Source organism: Phyllostomus discolor, chromosome 2, assembly GCF_004126475.2.
Source record: "Phyllostomus discolor isolate MPI-MPIP mPhyDis1 chromosome 2, mPhyDis1.pri.v3, whole genome shotgun sequence".
NCBI lineage: Eukaryota > Metazoa > Chordata > Mammalia > Chiroptera > Phyllostomidae > Phyllostomus > Phyllostomus discolor.
Genome location: NC_040904.2, coordinates 193541803 through 193556341, shown reverse-complemented (window position 1 = coordinate 193556341; position 14539 = coordinate 193541803). Strand labels below are relative to the sequence as shown.

At 42.6% G+C, this 14539-nt stretch overlaps 1 protein-coding gene and 1 pseudogene across 11 annotated transcripts; both read right to left on the bottom strand.

The window, feature by feature from the left end:
* Nucleotides 1-32: 32 nt before the first annotated feature.
* M6PR (mannose-6-phosphate receptor, cation dependent) lies at nucleotides 33-10332 on the bottom strand. Of its 11 annotated transcripts, XM_036019386.1 has the most exons (8): nucleotides 10137-10320; nucleotides 6591-6765; nucleotides 5790-5969; nucleotides 4647-4813; nucleotides 3366-3475; nucleotides 2944-3074; nucleotides 2004-2130; nucleotides 33-1543 (listed from the first exon to the last, which is right to left on the bottom strand). In XM_036019386.1, the coding sequence occupies exons 3-8, from the start codon at nucleotides 5963-5965 to the stop codon at nucleotides 1421-1423; spliced, it is 834 nt and encodes a 277-aa protein (XP_035875279.1). In that variant the 5' UTR covers nucleotides 5966-5969; nucleotides 6591-6765; nucleotides 10137-10320; the 3' UTR covers nucleotides 33-1420. The 11 variants fall into 11 exon arrangements, with proteins under 11 accessions (XP_035875279.1, XP_035875276.1, XP_035875270.1 ...); XM_036019383.1 differs by lacking the exon at nucleotides 2004-2130 and having other exon boundaries at nucleotides 10187-10332; XM_036019377.1 differs by lacking the exon at nucleotides 2004-2130 and having other exon boundaries at nucleotides 10137-10327.
* Nucleotides 10333-12450: 2118 nt separating this feature from the next.
* Nucleotides 12451-13788, bottom strand: LOC114513894 (annotated as a pseudogene).
* Between the last annotated feature and the right edge of the window lie 751 nt (nucleotides 13789-14539).

Below are 14539 nucleotides of genomic sequence, written 5' to 3'. Positions count from 1 at the left end.
CACACAAATGACTAGGCCAACGTGTTTGTTTGTTTTTTTAATCTTTTAAGTGTTTTTTGTACAAAAAATGATATACTTTTCCCTTTTTTTTTTTAAAACACCAGTAGGGAAGAGATGCAAACAAGTAACAAAAGGATGTTTTTGAAACATTATTTTCCCTGCCTAGAAAGAAAAAAAATCATTCCAATAATATTGAAAAGTCCAAGGATGAAATTTCACTTTCTCTAAGGCTATAAAAGGCCCCACTCACTCCATCCTCGTGTCCAGTGGAGCCATGTTCCTCTTCAGTGGCACAGCTTCACTATTAAATAACGATCGGGCCACATTTCTGGGCATGTGGCTTACACAGAAAGGTGAAAGCATCAGAGCATTAAAAACCTCTGCACAGAAGTGTGGGCAAGAAGGTATTTCCCTAAGGCAGAAGCAGGGGCAGATGGAGGGGAATCCCACACCCAGAGTGGAGGATGGTAGAGCCCTAGATGTCCCACTTCCGCCTCCATTCCCTTTCCAGAGGACTGGAAAAAAAAACATGTCTGTGAAGGAAGTGCAACATGTTTAGAAACACTGGTAAAAGAAGCTATGCCAACTTGTATTACAAGTGGGAGAAAGAAAGCCATCAGAGGGATCCCACGACAAGGTAAACAGACGTTCCTTTCCTGAACTCCCGTATCACAGCAGTCCCTTTCAGCTTCCCTTCCTGATAGACCGGAACTGTGGATGAGGCATTGTGGCTGCATGTGGACTGATAACTGCAAGACCACAACCCAGGGCCTGATTCCAGCTGCAAAGGTATCCCAATGCCAACGAACGATGTGATGGTACCTTACAATCCTCTAATTAGGAAACTTCACATTTTCTCCCATCCTAACCCCGGAGGTGGGAGAAACAGGTCTACATCATCTCCAGGCTCAGACCAAATAGCAGTACTTGGACTGCAACCAAGTAATCACTGCAAAGTAGCTTGAAGCAGCAAGAAGTTACATGCAGCTTCTTGTGGAGACTACTGTAGGGTACAGAGTAAGCATGAAAGCAATCAAACCTTGCATAAATAATGTTTCTTTTGTTTTTTTAATTAAAGAATCCCAGTGTCTCAAAAAGTGAAAATGTGTTTAAAAAGGTCAGCTAGCCTGCCATATGCTTTCGCTCATAGCTACCCCACTTGTACCTTCCTATATGGAGATAGTGCCTTTTGTCACAGGCCTTACTATATTATCTCTGACCTACAACTCTACCTCCCTAGAGGAAAAACCAAAAATAGGTAACAATGGGGAGGCATTTTTACTAGAGAGAAGAGGATGCAAACTGGAGAGCAAGAGCAACATTAAGGGTGAGATGAGAGACTGGAGAGAGGCTGCTTAAGAAATCTGGCTGAGTACGCTTTGGTTTAGGGACCGGAGAAGCCAGGGCATATAAAGTGCATTCACATTGGTAGTAAATGATCATCCCTTTCTTCTGAATCCTCCCCCAGCTGATCGTCCCCCACACCACGGTATGTAGTAGGCACATTTCGGGGTTTAGAACGGCACACAAAGTCACAACCATCCTGCAGGGAAAGAAACAAAGGAAATAAATGATAATTTGGAATAACCAATTTAGAATATGGCAAAGTACATACATGGTCTAAGAATGTGGCAAGAACTAGTTTCTCCAGAGATAAGGAAGAGAAACCCCTAAAGCTCCAAAGATCAGCCTAAATTGACTTTAGGAGACAAATTCTAATCATTAGGTCTCACCTTCCTATATAGGCCTCTGAATAGCTGATTAGATTCCCGAATCTAAGCAACAGGGCTGTTCTTCCAGCCAAGTCTTAGCAAGATGCTCATGTAGATGCTATCATATCTAGCATGAGGGCAACCAACTGTCTTGCTTTTTCCTGGGCCTTTTGTGATTTTAGCATCCAAGTCCTATGTCTGAGGAAACCTCTCAGTCTGGGCAAACCAGGGTGGCTGGTCACTCAAGCTTGTATGCAGGCTGCAGGCCCAGCCAGCTGCCCTGTCACTTACTGCTATCAGGTTGCCGACATCCTGCCAGAAGGCTAAGTGGGGAAACTGCTCTATCCCCTTGGCTCCCACCACCAGTCGCTGGTACAGGAATCCCCCGATGATATACACAGCAATCAGTGACGCAGACCTGCCGGAGAGAGAGCTACACTTCAAAACCAGGAAGCAGTAACACTCAGACACTGCGGACAGTCTCTATACTTATTGTCAGCTGTTTTGTAAGCTGTGTTCCATAAAGCTGGGGGTAAAAGGGTAGTGATGCTAAACAAAATGGGAGCTGGTAACTCCCTTAAAAAGCCAATTGAGCACACTGTCAGTCTGAGAAAAGCAAAGTGCTCAGAAGTTAGACTGACTTCTGCCAACAGTCACCATTAGACACATGGTTCTGTTTGTCCAAAAGTTCTAAGAATCTAACACAGCAATTTTCAACCATTTTCATATCATGGCATATATAAACTAACTACTAAATTTCTGTAGTACACCAAAAAATATTTCTGTTCATCTCACAAAAAATAGGCTTAATTTTGATTCATTCCCACCAGATGGCTATTGTATTGGCTGTTGTCATATTTTTTTAGTTTGACAATCTAAGGGAAAAGAGGTTGGTCAGTGCCTCTGACTATGTAGTCAGGTACTGCATGTTTTAGAAATTCTTGTGGCAGTGTGTCACAGCACACCAGTTAAAAATTGCTGATCTAATAGGATAGTATTAAAAACTGTCCAACCTTCCCGTAGGAGTAAAAGGCACCTTCAAATGTGAATATTTATTGAGAATATAACAAATCTCACTTTACAAAACTTTTATAAAGAGTTTAATGAGGATTTTACACAAAGTTCTTCCCCCTCCAATTATTCCACACACAATTTATACCCAAGTACACCCAAGAATTTTATGAGTTTAAAAAAAAAAAAAGGCTTGGACTAATAAGGGAAAAAGACTCACGTGATAAGCAAGACAGAACCCACACTGAGGTGCGAGACCTCCGGGGAACAGGCCAGGCTGCTGTCCATCTCAAAGAGGTAGAAACAGTCTTGGACTTTGCCTCGCTCCTCAGACACAGGGTTGAAATTGTCCTGATGATGAAAGGGCAGAACACATATTCAAAACGTTTTCTTTTGACTGCATTTTAAAAAAAAGAAAAAGCCCTTCACAAAACTCAAAAATCATTTGTTTTTTTTTCCTGGTTCAATAACCTATTTGTCCATGTACAATGGAAGATGAGTGTCTGTCAAACAGGAAAAAAAACGGACTTTTTGTTTCCCCTAATCCCTCCCAAGGTTTTCTGTGCCCTCTGGGCAGACTCTCCAGTACCAGGCCAGTCCCTTCAGCCCTCTCCAGGCTCACGGGGCCCCAGGGCGCCTCACCGCTAGGGTGTGCCGATTGCAGGAGATCATCACCACCGCACGCCGCTGCTCCCTGCCACAGTGGTTGTCATACTCGTCACCCCCTTTATAGATCAGCATGATCCAATTACCTGAGGAAGGAAGGGAAAATGGAATTTTGGGGTGGGAGGGAAGTAGAGGCAGACATGGGTATGATGGTAAAGTGGAATTGGAAAGTTCAGACAAATTGGTTTTAATTAACATAGGCCTCATCAGTATGATTCTGTATACTGGAAATGCCAAGCTAAAACTTTTTACCACAGCTTTATGTTCCCTTGCTTAGACAATTAAGTGTCAAATACTCATGAGGATCTTAATTTTCCACATTAAAGGCAGGCAGCTGATAGCGCCAAACTACCAATTACGGGCCATACCTTCACAAAGGTTCACATTCGCTGAACACCTGCTAACATCAAAAGAGGAGGTTCCATATAATTATTAGGTAGCAGGGAAAAGCCTAGACTTAAATTAGCCACAGATAAGTTCAAAGTGGATGATTTTTAAGATTGGGAGGTATTTCTTTTTCTTTAGTATTTAATGTGTTCAAATTTCTTTTGCAAAATATTTGACTCAACAGTCATGTGAGGGCAATAAGGAAGGACTCTGCTTCCAATTTTGCATATGTGAAAACAAAGTAAAAAGGTGAAATGACTTTTCAAGATTATAGGACAAAGTGAATACAATCTGGGTCAAAAATCCAGTCTTTTGACCTGTAGCCCCAAATTCTTTATGTTACTTTTATTATATTATTTATAGGAGCAAATAACACTGGGGGTATAATTTACTTATCTGCCTAAGGGCAGGAATTGGATTACAGGTGCTCATGTAGTCTTGTCCAGAATTATGACTTCTGAAAAACATCATCACCATCATTATCACAATTTGGTAGAGAAATTTTTGTAGAATGGTTTGCAAAACTTGATCTCTTATTACTTAACTAGCAAAGTTTGATGAATATGATGAGAAACAGTCATGGTGTCAAGCCTAGCACGAAAAGCTCATTTAAGTATTAAAAGGACTCCAGGCCATACAATTCCAGCTACATTCTTCTTTTCCTGCACAAAAACTTTTCACTAACTTTCGAAAACATAAATGTCCTGAACCTTGGCTCCAAAGGAGCTGTGGAACTAGGTCTCCTGTGGTTTATAGTCTCAGGTGTGTTGAACTACACATATGACATTCTGAAGAGACTGGGAAAGGAGTAGAGGACTGTTCAAGGGAATGACTTGGGATCAGTGAATTAGTCGACAGAGAGGGTCTTACTTCCATTGAAGATGTGAGTCTCATTGATTCTCCCCACCACTGTCTCCTTCCCGTTACTCTTGTTGATCTGCACCAGGCCTGCCCCCGAGGAGTGGTTGCCAGCTTCCCGGCACACCCTGAATATGTACATATACATTTCTGAGCCCTGGCCCACAGTGCTCTCGAAGCTGTCAGGAAGGGAGGAGAAAGGAGGAGGAGGAGAGTTAGTGGCTATCAGTCTTAGGAAGAGCAGCCTTTCTTCCTCTTACCCCCAACCTCCGACTCTAAAAAAGGTGCATTCAATTTATTTATATGGTGTCACGGCTGAATGTAATAGTGAATAATATTTGTTGAATCATGAGATATCAATGACCCCGACAGACCATCCTAATTGTTGACGATGACTGACTAAAATACACCACCCAGCAGCTAGATATTCCTCAAATATCTGCTCTAGACTATGCTCAAGTGCTATTAGCACCCTATAAATAAGGGTCTGTGTTCATGGGATACTCCCTTGTTCCTTGAAGATCATCTTCATATTTCTATATCTGAAGATTCTTGACACTTCTGATGGCACATATAGACCTAAATATGCTTATCTGATACTTCTAAAGTCCTATCATATGAAAGTATCTAATGCTTTTCAAATTCCTATAAGCTGGTCCCTTGGATCCAGTCTTAGCAACAGCTCCTCTTCTGCATTAGAGAATTGCACATTGCTACTAAAAACTTGTTGAGAATTTGCTCTGTATCATAAAGAAAGCATGATAGCACCAGCTATTCCAGGTAAAGAGAGGAGGTTATTATGCATGAAGCCCTTCCATATTCAATGGTAATATCAAAATAAAATCAGTAAGAGTTGCAAAAGATTCTTCTAAAAAAGCTGTTCTCTGGTAAGCATCACCCACAACCATCTCCCTCCATAAGGCTCCCAGGGCCAGGGGTCCTAGGGGGTCCGGAGCCTGTGGGGGGCCAGAGATACTGGGTGGGGTCAGAGTCTGTGGAGGGCAGTGGTTCTGGAAGTCTGGGTGATACAGGGGGCCAAGAATGTCATGAAATCAGGGGTCTATGGGGGTGGGAGGAGTACCAGAGGTCGTCTAGAGAGGCTGATTGAAAAAAAGTTATTCTTCTCTAGCCCTTTAAGGTTCTTCTCATTTTTACCTTTTGTTAAACAGTGGTGCCAGCCTCTTCAGTACAGCCAACTCTCTCTCTGACTCTCTACCCTTTTCTCCTACCAGGTCGCAGGTTTTTTCTTCTGCCTGCCAGGATTCTCTTGCTGTGATGGCCAGGAGCAGCAGCAGCAGTCCAGCCCTCCAGCAGCTGTGGAAAGGGAACATCCTTCTGGGAGAAAGTGTGTGTGTTGGGGGTGGAGGGAGGGTCAGAAGAGAAGGGAAAGAGATAAAGTATATGAATGTATAATAAATAAAAGTTGTTTAAAAAACAAAACAAAACAACAACAAAAAAAACCCTTTTGCCCTGGCTGGTGTGGCTCAGTGGACTGAGAGCTGGCCTGCGGACTGAAGGGTCTCTGGTTCGATTCCCAGTCAGGGCACATGCCTGGGTTGCAGGCAGGTCCCCAGTAGGGGATACATGAGAGGCAACCACACACTCATGTTTCTCTCCCTTCCTCCCTCTCTTCCCTTCTCTAAAAATAAATACATAAAATCTTAAAAAAAAAAAAAAAAACAACAAAACAAACCCAAAACCCCACAACAAAAAACCTCTTTATCATCCACCTATTACCTCTTATTTTACACTGACCAGTTTTCTTCATTATGAAGTTGGTTTTTGTTTCTTGTATTTGTCTATTTCAAGCTTTTAGCTTTCATCCAAGTTCTTTTTCCCCCTGTCTCTTAATATTCTGAATTGGATTCTTAGGTCTCCAGGTTTTTCTTTTTTTCTTTCACACTTATTTTGAAAGCCTCTTCCTAGCTGACTCTATCGCCTGACACCGCTGCTCACCTGCTGTCCCTCCTGGGCCCCCTCAGTCTGGGGGCGCAGTGTGTGTGTATTCAACAAGAGGATGGCTCTGGCCTTGGTGAAGAGTTAGCATCTGCAGGTTGTTGGTGATTTCTGCAAAGTGTGCTTAAAAAGACTATCTCGACTTCCAAAGCAGTTTACCAACTCCTCAGCTCTACTTGAAGAAAGACACTTTTTTTTTTTCTAGAAATTGTCACAAGGACCAACCGATGCAGGGATATGTAGGTACTACCAATAAATGGTATTTTGATTATGCAGAAAGTATAAGATTCTTCAGCATATGCAGTGAACAGTACATTTTAATATCTGTCCTAAAAGCACCTGTGTCAGGAAACTCATACATACAACCTTCAGTCTAATTCATAGTTGAGTCCTTCAGAACACACCATTGGGGTGAGAAAAGCGAAAGAATAAAGAAGAATTAATTATGACAGCCTGAGTGGAGATATCCTTGCCTCTTTACTTTTCAGTGAGAAGTAAGATTGTGGTATCTCACTAGTTAAAGCCATGTGTACTTAGACATGCATGGTTTAATCTCTGACACACGCACACGCTACTGGAAGGACCAACCAAGTCTTTGTGTTTGTTTTTCTTACTTTGCAGATCTCGTACTTAAAGAAAAGAAGCTGCGGCCAGAGGGCTGGGGGCTCTGCCTGAACTTGCCATAAACACAGGAGATGAACAGCTGAGAAGTGTGTGCAGGGGCCGGAGTTCATAAATACTGCTTAAACCGGTGGCCCTCCCTGAGACAGCACTCAAATTTGACACTTGACAGGATGTATTTGGAAGTTATTAAGAAAGATATAAAAAAAAAAAGAGGTGAACACATTGGGCTCTGACTTAATCTGACATTCCGAAGGATCCTACAGTCTTTATTCATATTCACCAGGAGAACGATGATGGGAGATAAACACAGCCACAGCACCTAAAGCTTGCCATTGTCTAATGTCTCATCTCTGAAAAATCACTCACCCATTTAAATTAGAGGAAGAAGGAAATTCACTAGGTCAAACCAGTGGTTTGAAGAAGTCCTCCACAACTCACCACAGGCACTACAAGCCACAAGTCTCAAGAGTTTCTGGATTGCCAGTAAGTACAGTTGTCTGTCTACACTCCAAACTGCTGACAAGCCCTGGGGGTCAGTCACCAAGTCACTTTACAATCTAGTAAATCCAACTGACCTGCAGCTTGTGTTGCTCCAGGAACAAAACACAGGGCGCTGGTCCCCAAACTCATTTTCTTTTCTCTAATCCACCCTCACACCCAGGACACACTGAGTTACCCTTCCCAAAGACTTCACTCTGGGATCATTAATGACTCTTCAGGCCACTGCTGCTTGTTATTTTCATAACGGTATTGCTAATTTTTCTGATACAAAGATTTAATTCTTTCCAACTTTTCTCACTTACAATTTGATCTGTTGTTTCCCATACTCCATTAGAACCACAAATGCTTGGAAAGGTGTCTCCCCGACTGTCTGTGCTCCAAACATTAATTCACTGTGGTAATACTAATAAGCTGTTTCCACAGAATACTTACAGTCAGCCAGAAAGTCTGAGGCCCCCATAAACACATTTAAAACACCAAAAGAAAACACTCTTGAGCACCTATCTTCTTTCAGGCACTGTTTGAAGCACTGTTGTTAATCCTACAACAACCCTATTGAGTAAATACAATCACTGTCCCTATTTTACAGATGAGAAAACTGAGACAGAGCTACTAGCGTGAACAAGGTCAGCCTGGCGACAGAGCTCATGGTCTGTACTTAACCACTACATGTATATCTACTTCCTTTCACATCAGTTTTTGTGGGATCCGAGTCAGTAGCCAAAGCTTTGCTTTCTTTTTGACGAAGGGGAAGTGATGCCTCACACAATTCACTGAGTAGGAGGTGGAATAAAGAACTCAGACCTCAGACTCCAACCTTCCCTAAATTAACTCGTTGCTCAACACACAATGTGACCAGCTGAGTTACTAAAGAGAAGTGCGAGATTCCTTTTATTAGCTCGATTTAACGTGACACTTTCCTTATATTCTCTAAGGACCTAATTTAAAATTTCAACATTGTAGGCTTTCCAGATATTTTTTCCCAGGACCAGTTTTTCTACAGGGATATTCAAACACAAATTTGTTTTTTTGGCCTCAAAGTCAGTCCCTTATCTGTTAACAGTTGATGACTTCTTTTGCCAAATTAGAATAAAGAATCTCCAAAACTGGGAAAAAATGAAAGGTGAAACACCTTACAGTCAGCACTGGTTCAACTGCACTAGCTTTCATTTTGCCTATTGGTTCAAAGAGTAGATGATGAGAACCAATTAATATTCTTCTCTCTTTCTTGCTTGAGGTTTGACTATATGCTGAGCTGCTTCTGATTCAGTGGCATGTGCTCGGAGTGCTTTATCTAGAATATGTTCCTTAACCGTTACAGCCCAGCAAAGTAGATGTAATTTCTCCCATTTTATAAATGAGGAAACTCATGCTTACAGTGGTTAAGTTCCTGGCCCTACATTATACAAGTATTAAATATGGGCTAAATGATTGGGTAACTTGGATGACTCATGGCATAAAGATAGTGGTTTGAAATTTTCTGATAAATACAAGGGTGCAATAATGTATTAGGAAGGGTATGAAATCCAAGGGCCGGGTAGTCCCTTTTTAAAGTGCTACAGTTAGATTCTCAAGGTGCAAGAGTTTGTCTAGGTACTTTGGAAATACAGGGGAGGGCCGTAGACTTTGAGAAATACCCTTCAATTTTCTTATTGTATGACAGATCTATTTGATAATGCTAAAAAATTCTCCTTCAGGGGGATGCCCAATAATTATGCCAGGAAGTGGGAAGCAGTTTACATCACTAGGTCTCTTTATCACTCTCTCCCCCAGCCCTCAAGAGCAGCCATGAGTCCTTTCCATTTTTCAATGGAATTTCCACTGTCTCCTCTCTGACCGTTTCTGGTATAGCAGCCCTTCTTTCCTCTCTCCAGCAACCTGTACTTTTAGAAGAGCATCCCTAATTAGCCAAAAGGCCCAGTGTCGAAAAGCCTCAGAGGAGTAGGTCCCTGTCCCAAGGGCAGCAGCTCCCTACAAAGAGGAAGACAAGAACCCCCTACTGGCTGCTCTTCTCCACGCCATACACTCAACCCCCTGAACTTCTCCCAGGGTTCTAGAAATTCTCATCTCCTAACTTTCCAACTGCTTAGACCTTCTCCAAATGATGCTACTTTACCTTCCTCCACGATACAGGTCAAAATTCCTCCTAAGGCATCCAGTAACACATCAAACGCACTCTATGCCAGGGGACCTTCCTTCCCCTGCCTTCCAAATACATGTTAAGTTCCCTCTGGTCTCGGGGGTCCTTTCTCTTCAACTCCCTTCGGATTCTGTAGCTCCTACTCTCACGCCTATGTCTCCATTCTGCTCTAGGGCTTCTTAGCTTGATTTTTGGCTAGAACCCTGGATAAGAGAGACTTAACGATCCGGCCCCTGTCACAGTCGCCGAGGTGTGAGTGCTCTCCAGCCCCTCATACTCACGTGTCGCGGGCAAAGGCAGTAGCCAAAGTTCAGACTCCCCGGGTGAGTACCTGTCTGGGGCTGGGAGACAGGGCCAGCGAGGGGCCAGCCGCAGACCCCGGTCCCAGAGCTCGTGTCACAGCCAGCGTTCCCTTCGGCGCCTTGCAATGCTCCACTCCGGGAACCGGAAACAGGAAGCGACAGGCGGCCGCTGGGCAACTGCTCCTCCCACTAGACCCCGCGGCATGTGACCACTAACCATTTCACCCCCTTTCCATTCCCGGTTTCCGGGTCATCCTGGGCGCTGATTGGGCAGTATTGTGGGCGTCCTTGTCCTATCAACTCCAATCACTATAGAGATTTTCAAGTTTAGTTCCACCTTTTTGACTTGCCTTTCTACCAATGGGTTCCAGAGTCCCGCTTCTGGGCTTGTTGGTTAGGGGGCGCCCGTCACGCGAGGTCACGCGCGGTCACACGCCGGGCAGGCTCTTGGGTGGGAGATATTGAAGAGGGCACGCGAGGGCAGGCGACGGAAGCGGAAATAGGGACGGGGTGGGGGGGGGGGTGCCTGCACTCCAGGCCTCAGCGGGAGTTGTAGTTCTTCTGCCAGGTCTCCTGCTCGGGGTGGTTCCCCTGCCTGAGATAGTTAGCTGCCTGGGAGAGGCGCTGTTTCGCCGTGTGTCAGCCTGAAGTCAGGCTGTGACTTACGTTGGCGCCTGGAGGATAGTGGCCAGTGATTGGGTTCTGCTCATCGGGTTTCTTAACGACACCTTTGTTCTTTCCCTTCTACAGTTGAGCACTTTGGGTGTGCTATTATTTGTCCATCCTTTGAGCCTTTTCCATTATCCTGGAGAACGAGCAACTCAATTTCAGTCTTAGTGCCTTTGCCCAGATCCTTTGGGGTATCCCTTATTAGCTGCCTGTTGAAGTGCCACTGATTCTTAGACCTCAGCTGAAGTGCTATGGCTCCTGTGACTTCCTGGATGCATTCTGTTCAGAATCCAACACTCCTGAATGTCCGCTGGCGGCTTGTACGTGGCTCTAACCTGAGTTCACCCTGCGTTGACTAAGACGTTGCTTTTTAGTGTGTCTCCATCTCTCTCCTAGGATAGGGACTGGGTTTTGATTTTTTTTTTTTTTAATTGTTCAGGTACAGTTGTTTCCTCCACCTCCCCTGCTCTACCCACTCCCACCTCCTACCCTCAATCCTACCCCCCTTTGGCTTTGTCCACAGGTCCTTTATACAAGTTCCTTGATGACCCTTTCCCTTCCCCTCCTCTCACCCTGCTGGTTACTGTCCTTTATTTCAATGTCTCTGGTTGTATTTTGCTTGCTTGTTTGTTTTGTTGATTAGGTTCCACTTGTAGGTGAGATCATATGGCATTTGTCTTTCACTGCCTGGCTTATTTCACTTAGCATAATGCTCTCCAGACATTCATGCTGTCTTGAAGGGTAGGAGTTCCTTCTTTCTTTCTGCTGTAGTATTCCATTGTGTAAATGTACCACAGTTTTTTTGATCCACTGATTTATTGATGGGCACTTAGGTTGCCCTTGGCTATTGTAAATTGTGCTGTTATGAACATTGGGATGCATAGGTTCTTTTGGATTGGTATTTCAAGGTTCTTAGGGTATAATCCCAGCAGTGCAATAACTGGGTCAAAAGGCAGCTCCACTTTTAGTTTTTAGAGGAAATTCCACACTATTTTCCATAGTGGCCGCACCAGTCTGCATTCTCACCAACAGTGTACTAGGGTTCCCTTTTCTCTACAACCTTGCCATGGATTTTGATTCTTCATTCTCACCAGAGCTAGTACAGTGTTTTGAATCCAATAATAAAAGACAACACTTGCATAGCTCTATGTTGACCACCAATGTTGTAAGAGCTTTAAGAGTTATTAATTCACTTAATCTTCACAATAACCTCAATGAAGTATCTTACTCCAGTTTTAGAAATGAGTAAATTAAAGCTGATAGAGGCTCAGTAACTTACCCTGGGTCCCACAAGTATTAAGTTATGGACTCAGTATTTAGGCTGCAGAATTTAAGCATACACATTACATTATACTGACTGTACCATCCTGCATTTATTAATTCATACATTCAAATCAGGCTAGGTGGTAATCACATCTGGGTTGGGTTTCGATGTGTCCTCAAAAAAAAAAAATTAAAGGATGAGTTCCTCATAGTAATTTGTAACCAGAAACACAGAGAACAAAATGAAGTCCATAAACCAACCAAGAGGTTGTATATTTCCTTCATGAATGTTAATTCCTTTCTAAAAAAATTAATAACAAATATTTTTCCATATCACTAACTTTACAAAAACTTTTTAAAAACAATTTGTAACCAAAACTGTAATCCCAAGGATTCTCATAAAACATATTACAAATGACAGCATGAAAAAAAAAACCTTTTGCCCAGTAACTCAAAGTTCAGCTCTACAATGGACCCTTAAACTGGCAGGACACCCATATCTTGAAGTCTCAAGTTTCCTAATGAATAATGTTACAAAGAGCTATGTATTCGTATATAGCAATCACATAAGAAATTTATGACCTAAATCAAAAGTAAAATAACTTTCTTGAAACTTCTTAGATTCTGCACTAACTGACAACCTCTGTCCAGTGTTGAGATTAGTTGGATTTTTTTAAACCTCTAATCTAGTTTAAGGGTGCAGCTCTAATTTTTACCTGCTGGATTTCATTCACAGCAGATTTTGAAGGCTGCTTGTTCAACTTACAGCTGCATATTATAGCCCAGCTATGGAAAGTCTTAAGTTCAATTTTTGCCGGTTTAGTTTCATAATACTAAACATCACACTTTAGCTTGGAGGCATTAAGAGGTTTATTCTCAGTCTATACAAGACAAAAGTTCAAAGCAAAACCAATTTTGCTTAAGGGAACATTGTAAAGTAATGATTCTTGTATTATAAGCCTCATGTGATCCATTTCAAACAATAGAGAACTACATCTTTATGTTCCAAGACAAACAAAGGTGAACAGCTAAAACTTCTTAAATGTGCATCAAGCTTATGAAGTCTCAAACAAAACTTGAATTGTCTGTACATAGTCTTGTCAAGTGAAGTTATTTCCTGTACCCCACTCCTCTTGCAAACTGGTCTGTTTCCTTTTAGTTGACCTAGATCGGCTCCAAGACCTAGAGAAAGATTGGATTGCTTGGGATTTCTCTCTAAGACAGTGGCCTCTCTCTTCTATCTCTAGAAAGGGACCTGCTGTGACTGTGGGTGAAAGTTCTCCATTTTGGAGATCTGTTACAAGGTGGAGGACTCCTTCTTGGATAATCACCTCGAGGACAATGATTCCAAGAGGGAGGTGGGCCACAATGTCGACTTCTCTTTTCACCATTCAATAGGTCCATTCTTACTTGACAGCCACACAGTGTTCAATTATCTGGCCCTCGGACAGCATCAGCTGCATCTCGGGGATCTTCAAATTCAATGAAAGCAAAGCCGGGTTTCTAGCAACCCACACACTTTGGAGTGGTCTATAATTGCCAAAATCTCATTCCAATTTGGTTTTGTTACCGTTGTTTCCAAGATTACCCACATAAACTCTACAATCCAATGGACAGGAATCCCAATGCATTTCTTCAGACAGCTCTTCCCTGCCACTCCGCCCAGCTCCTGCAGATGCTGTCCCCTGCCCAGAGTCCAAGAAATGGCGTACAAGTACACTTTTTAATGGATGTATAATATTTAGCTGTATGGATTTATACTTAAGCAATTCCATTAGTGTTGGGCATTTAAATTATTTCTATTGACTTGTCTTTATCAATTCATTTAACAAATATTTACTCACTATTACACTGTGACAGTTTTGGGGATACAGCAGAGGAAAAAAAGACAACTCATTTGCAATGAGTTTTCATTCTAGATTGATCTTAATTTATTGACTTGAATTTGGTTTTGATTTCAGAGATCTTGCCTGTTGTTCACTGTTGGAACTCCATAGGGAGGGAGGGAAGTGTGCCTGATGGAAGTGGGGAAATTTCCAAAAATGCAATTGAGTAGAATAACCTGTCTTGTGTGGGAGTGGGAGCAAGGGGGAGCTCCTCTTTCTATCCAGTTGCAAATAACTTGAGTTCACTCCCTGCTTTTCAGGCATTAGTGCCCATTCTGGGACCTATCTGTGTCAGAACCAACCTCTAGGTTCTTGCCAGAGCAAAAGTTGAAATTAGTAGTTCTTTTTTGCTTTTCTGCTTTGCTTCTTTCTAGCTTCATTAACAAGGACACCCCCTCACCACACCTATGCCCACACCCTTCTCCTATACAGAAGATAAATTGTTCACTTCATTTAGAAAGTGATGCTAGGAGTTTTGTCCTAAAATTAAATGCTGAGGATGCCTTCTGTTTAGTATAAGCAGAAGAGGGGCAGGTGGTTGAATGATCTAGGTATTCCGAATTC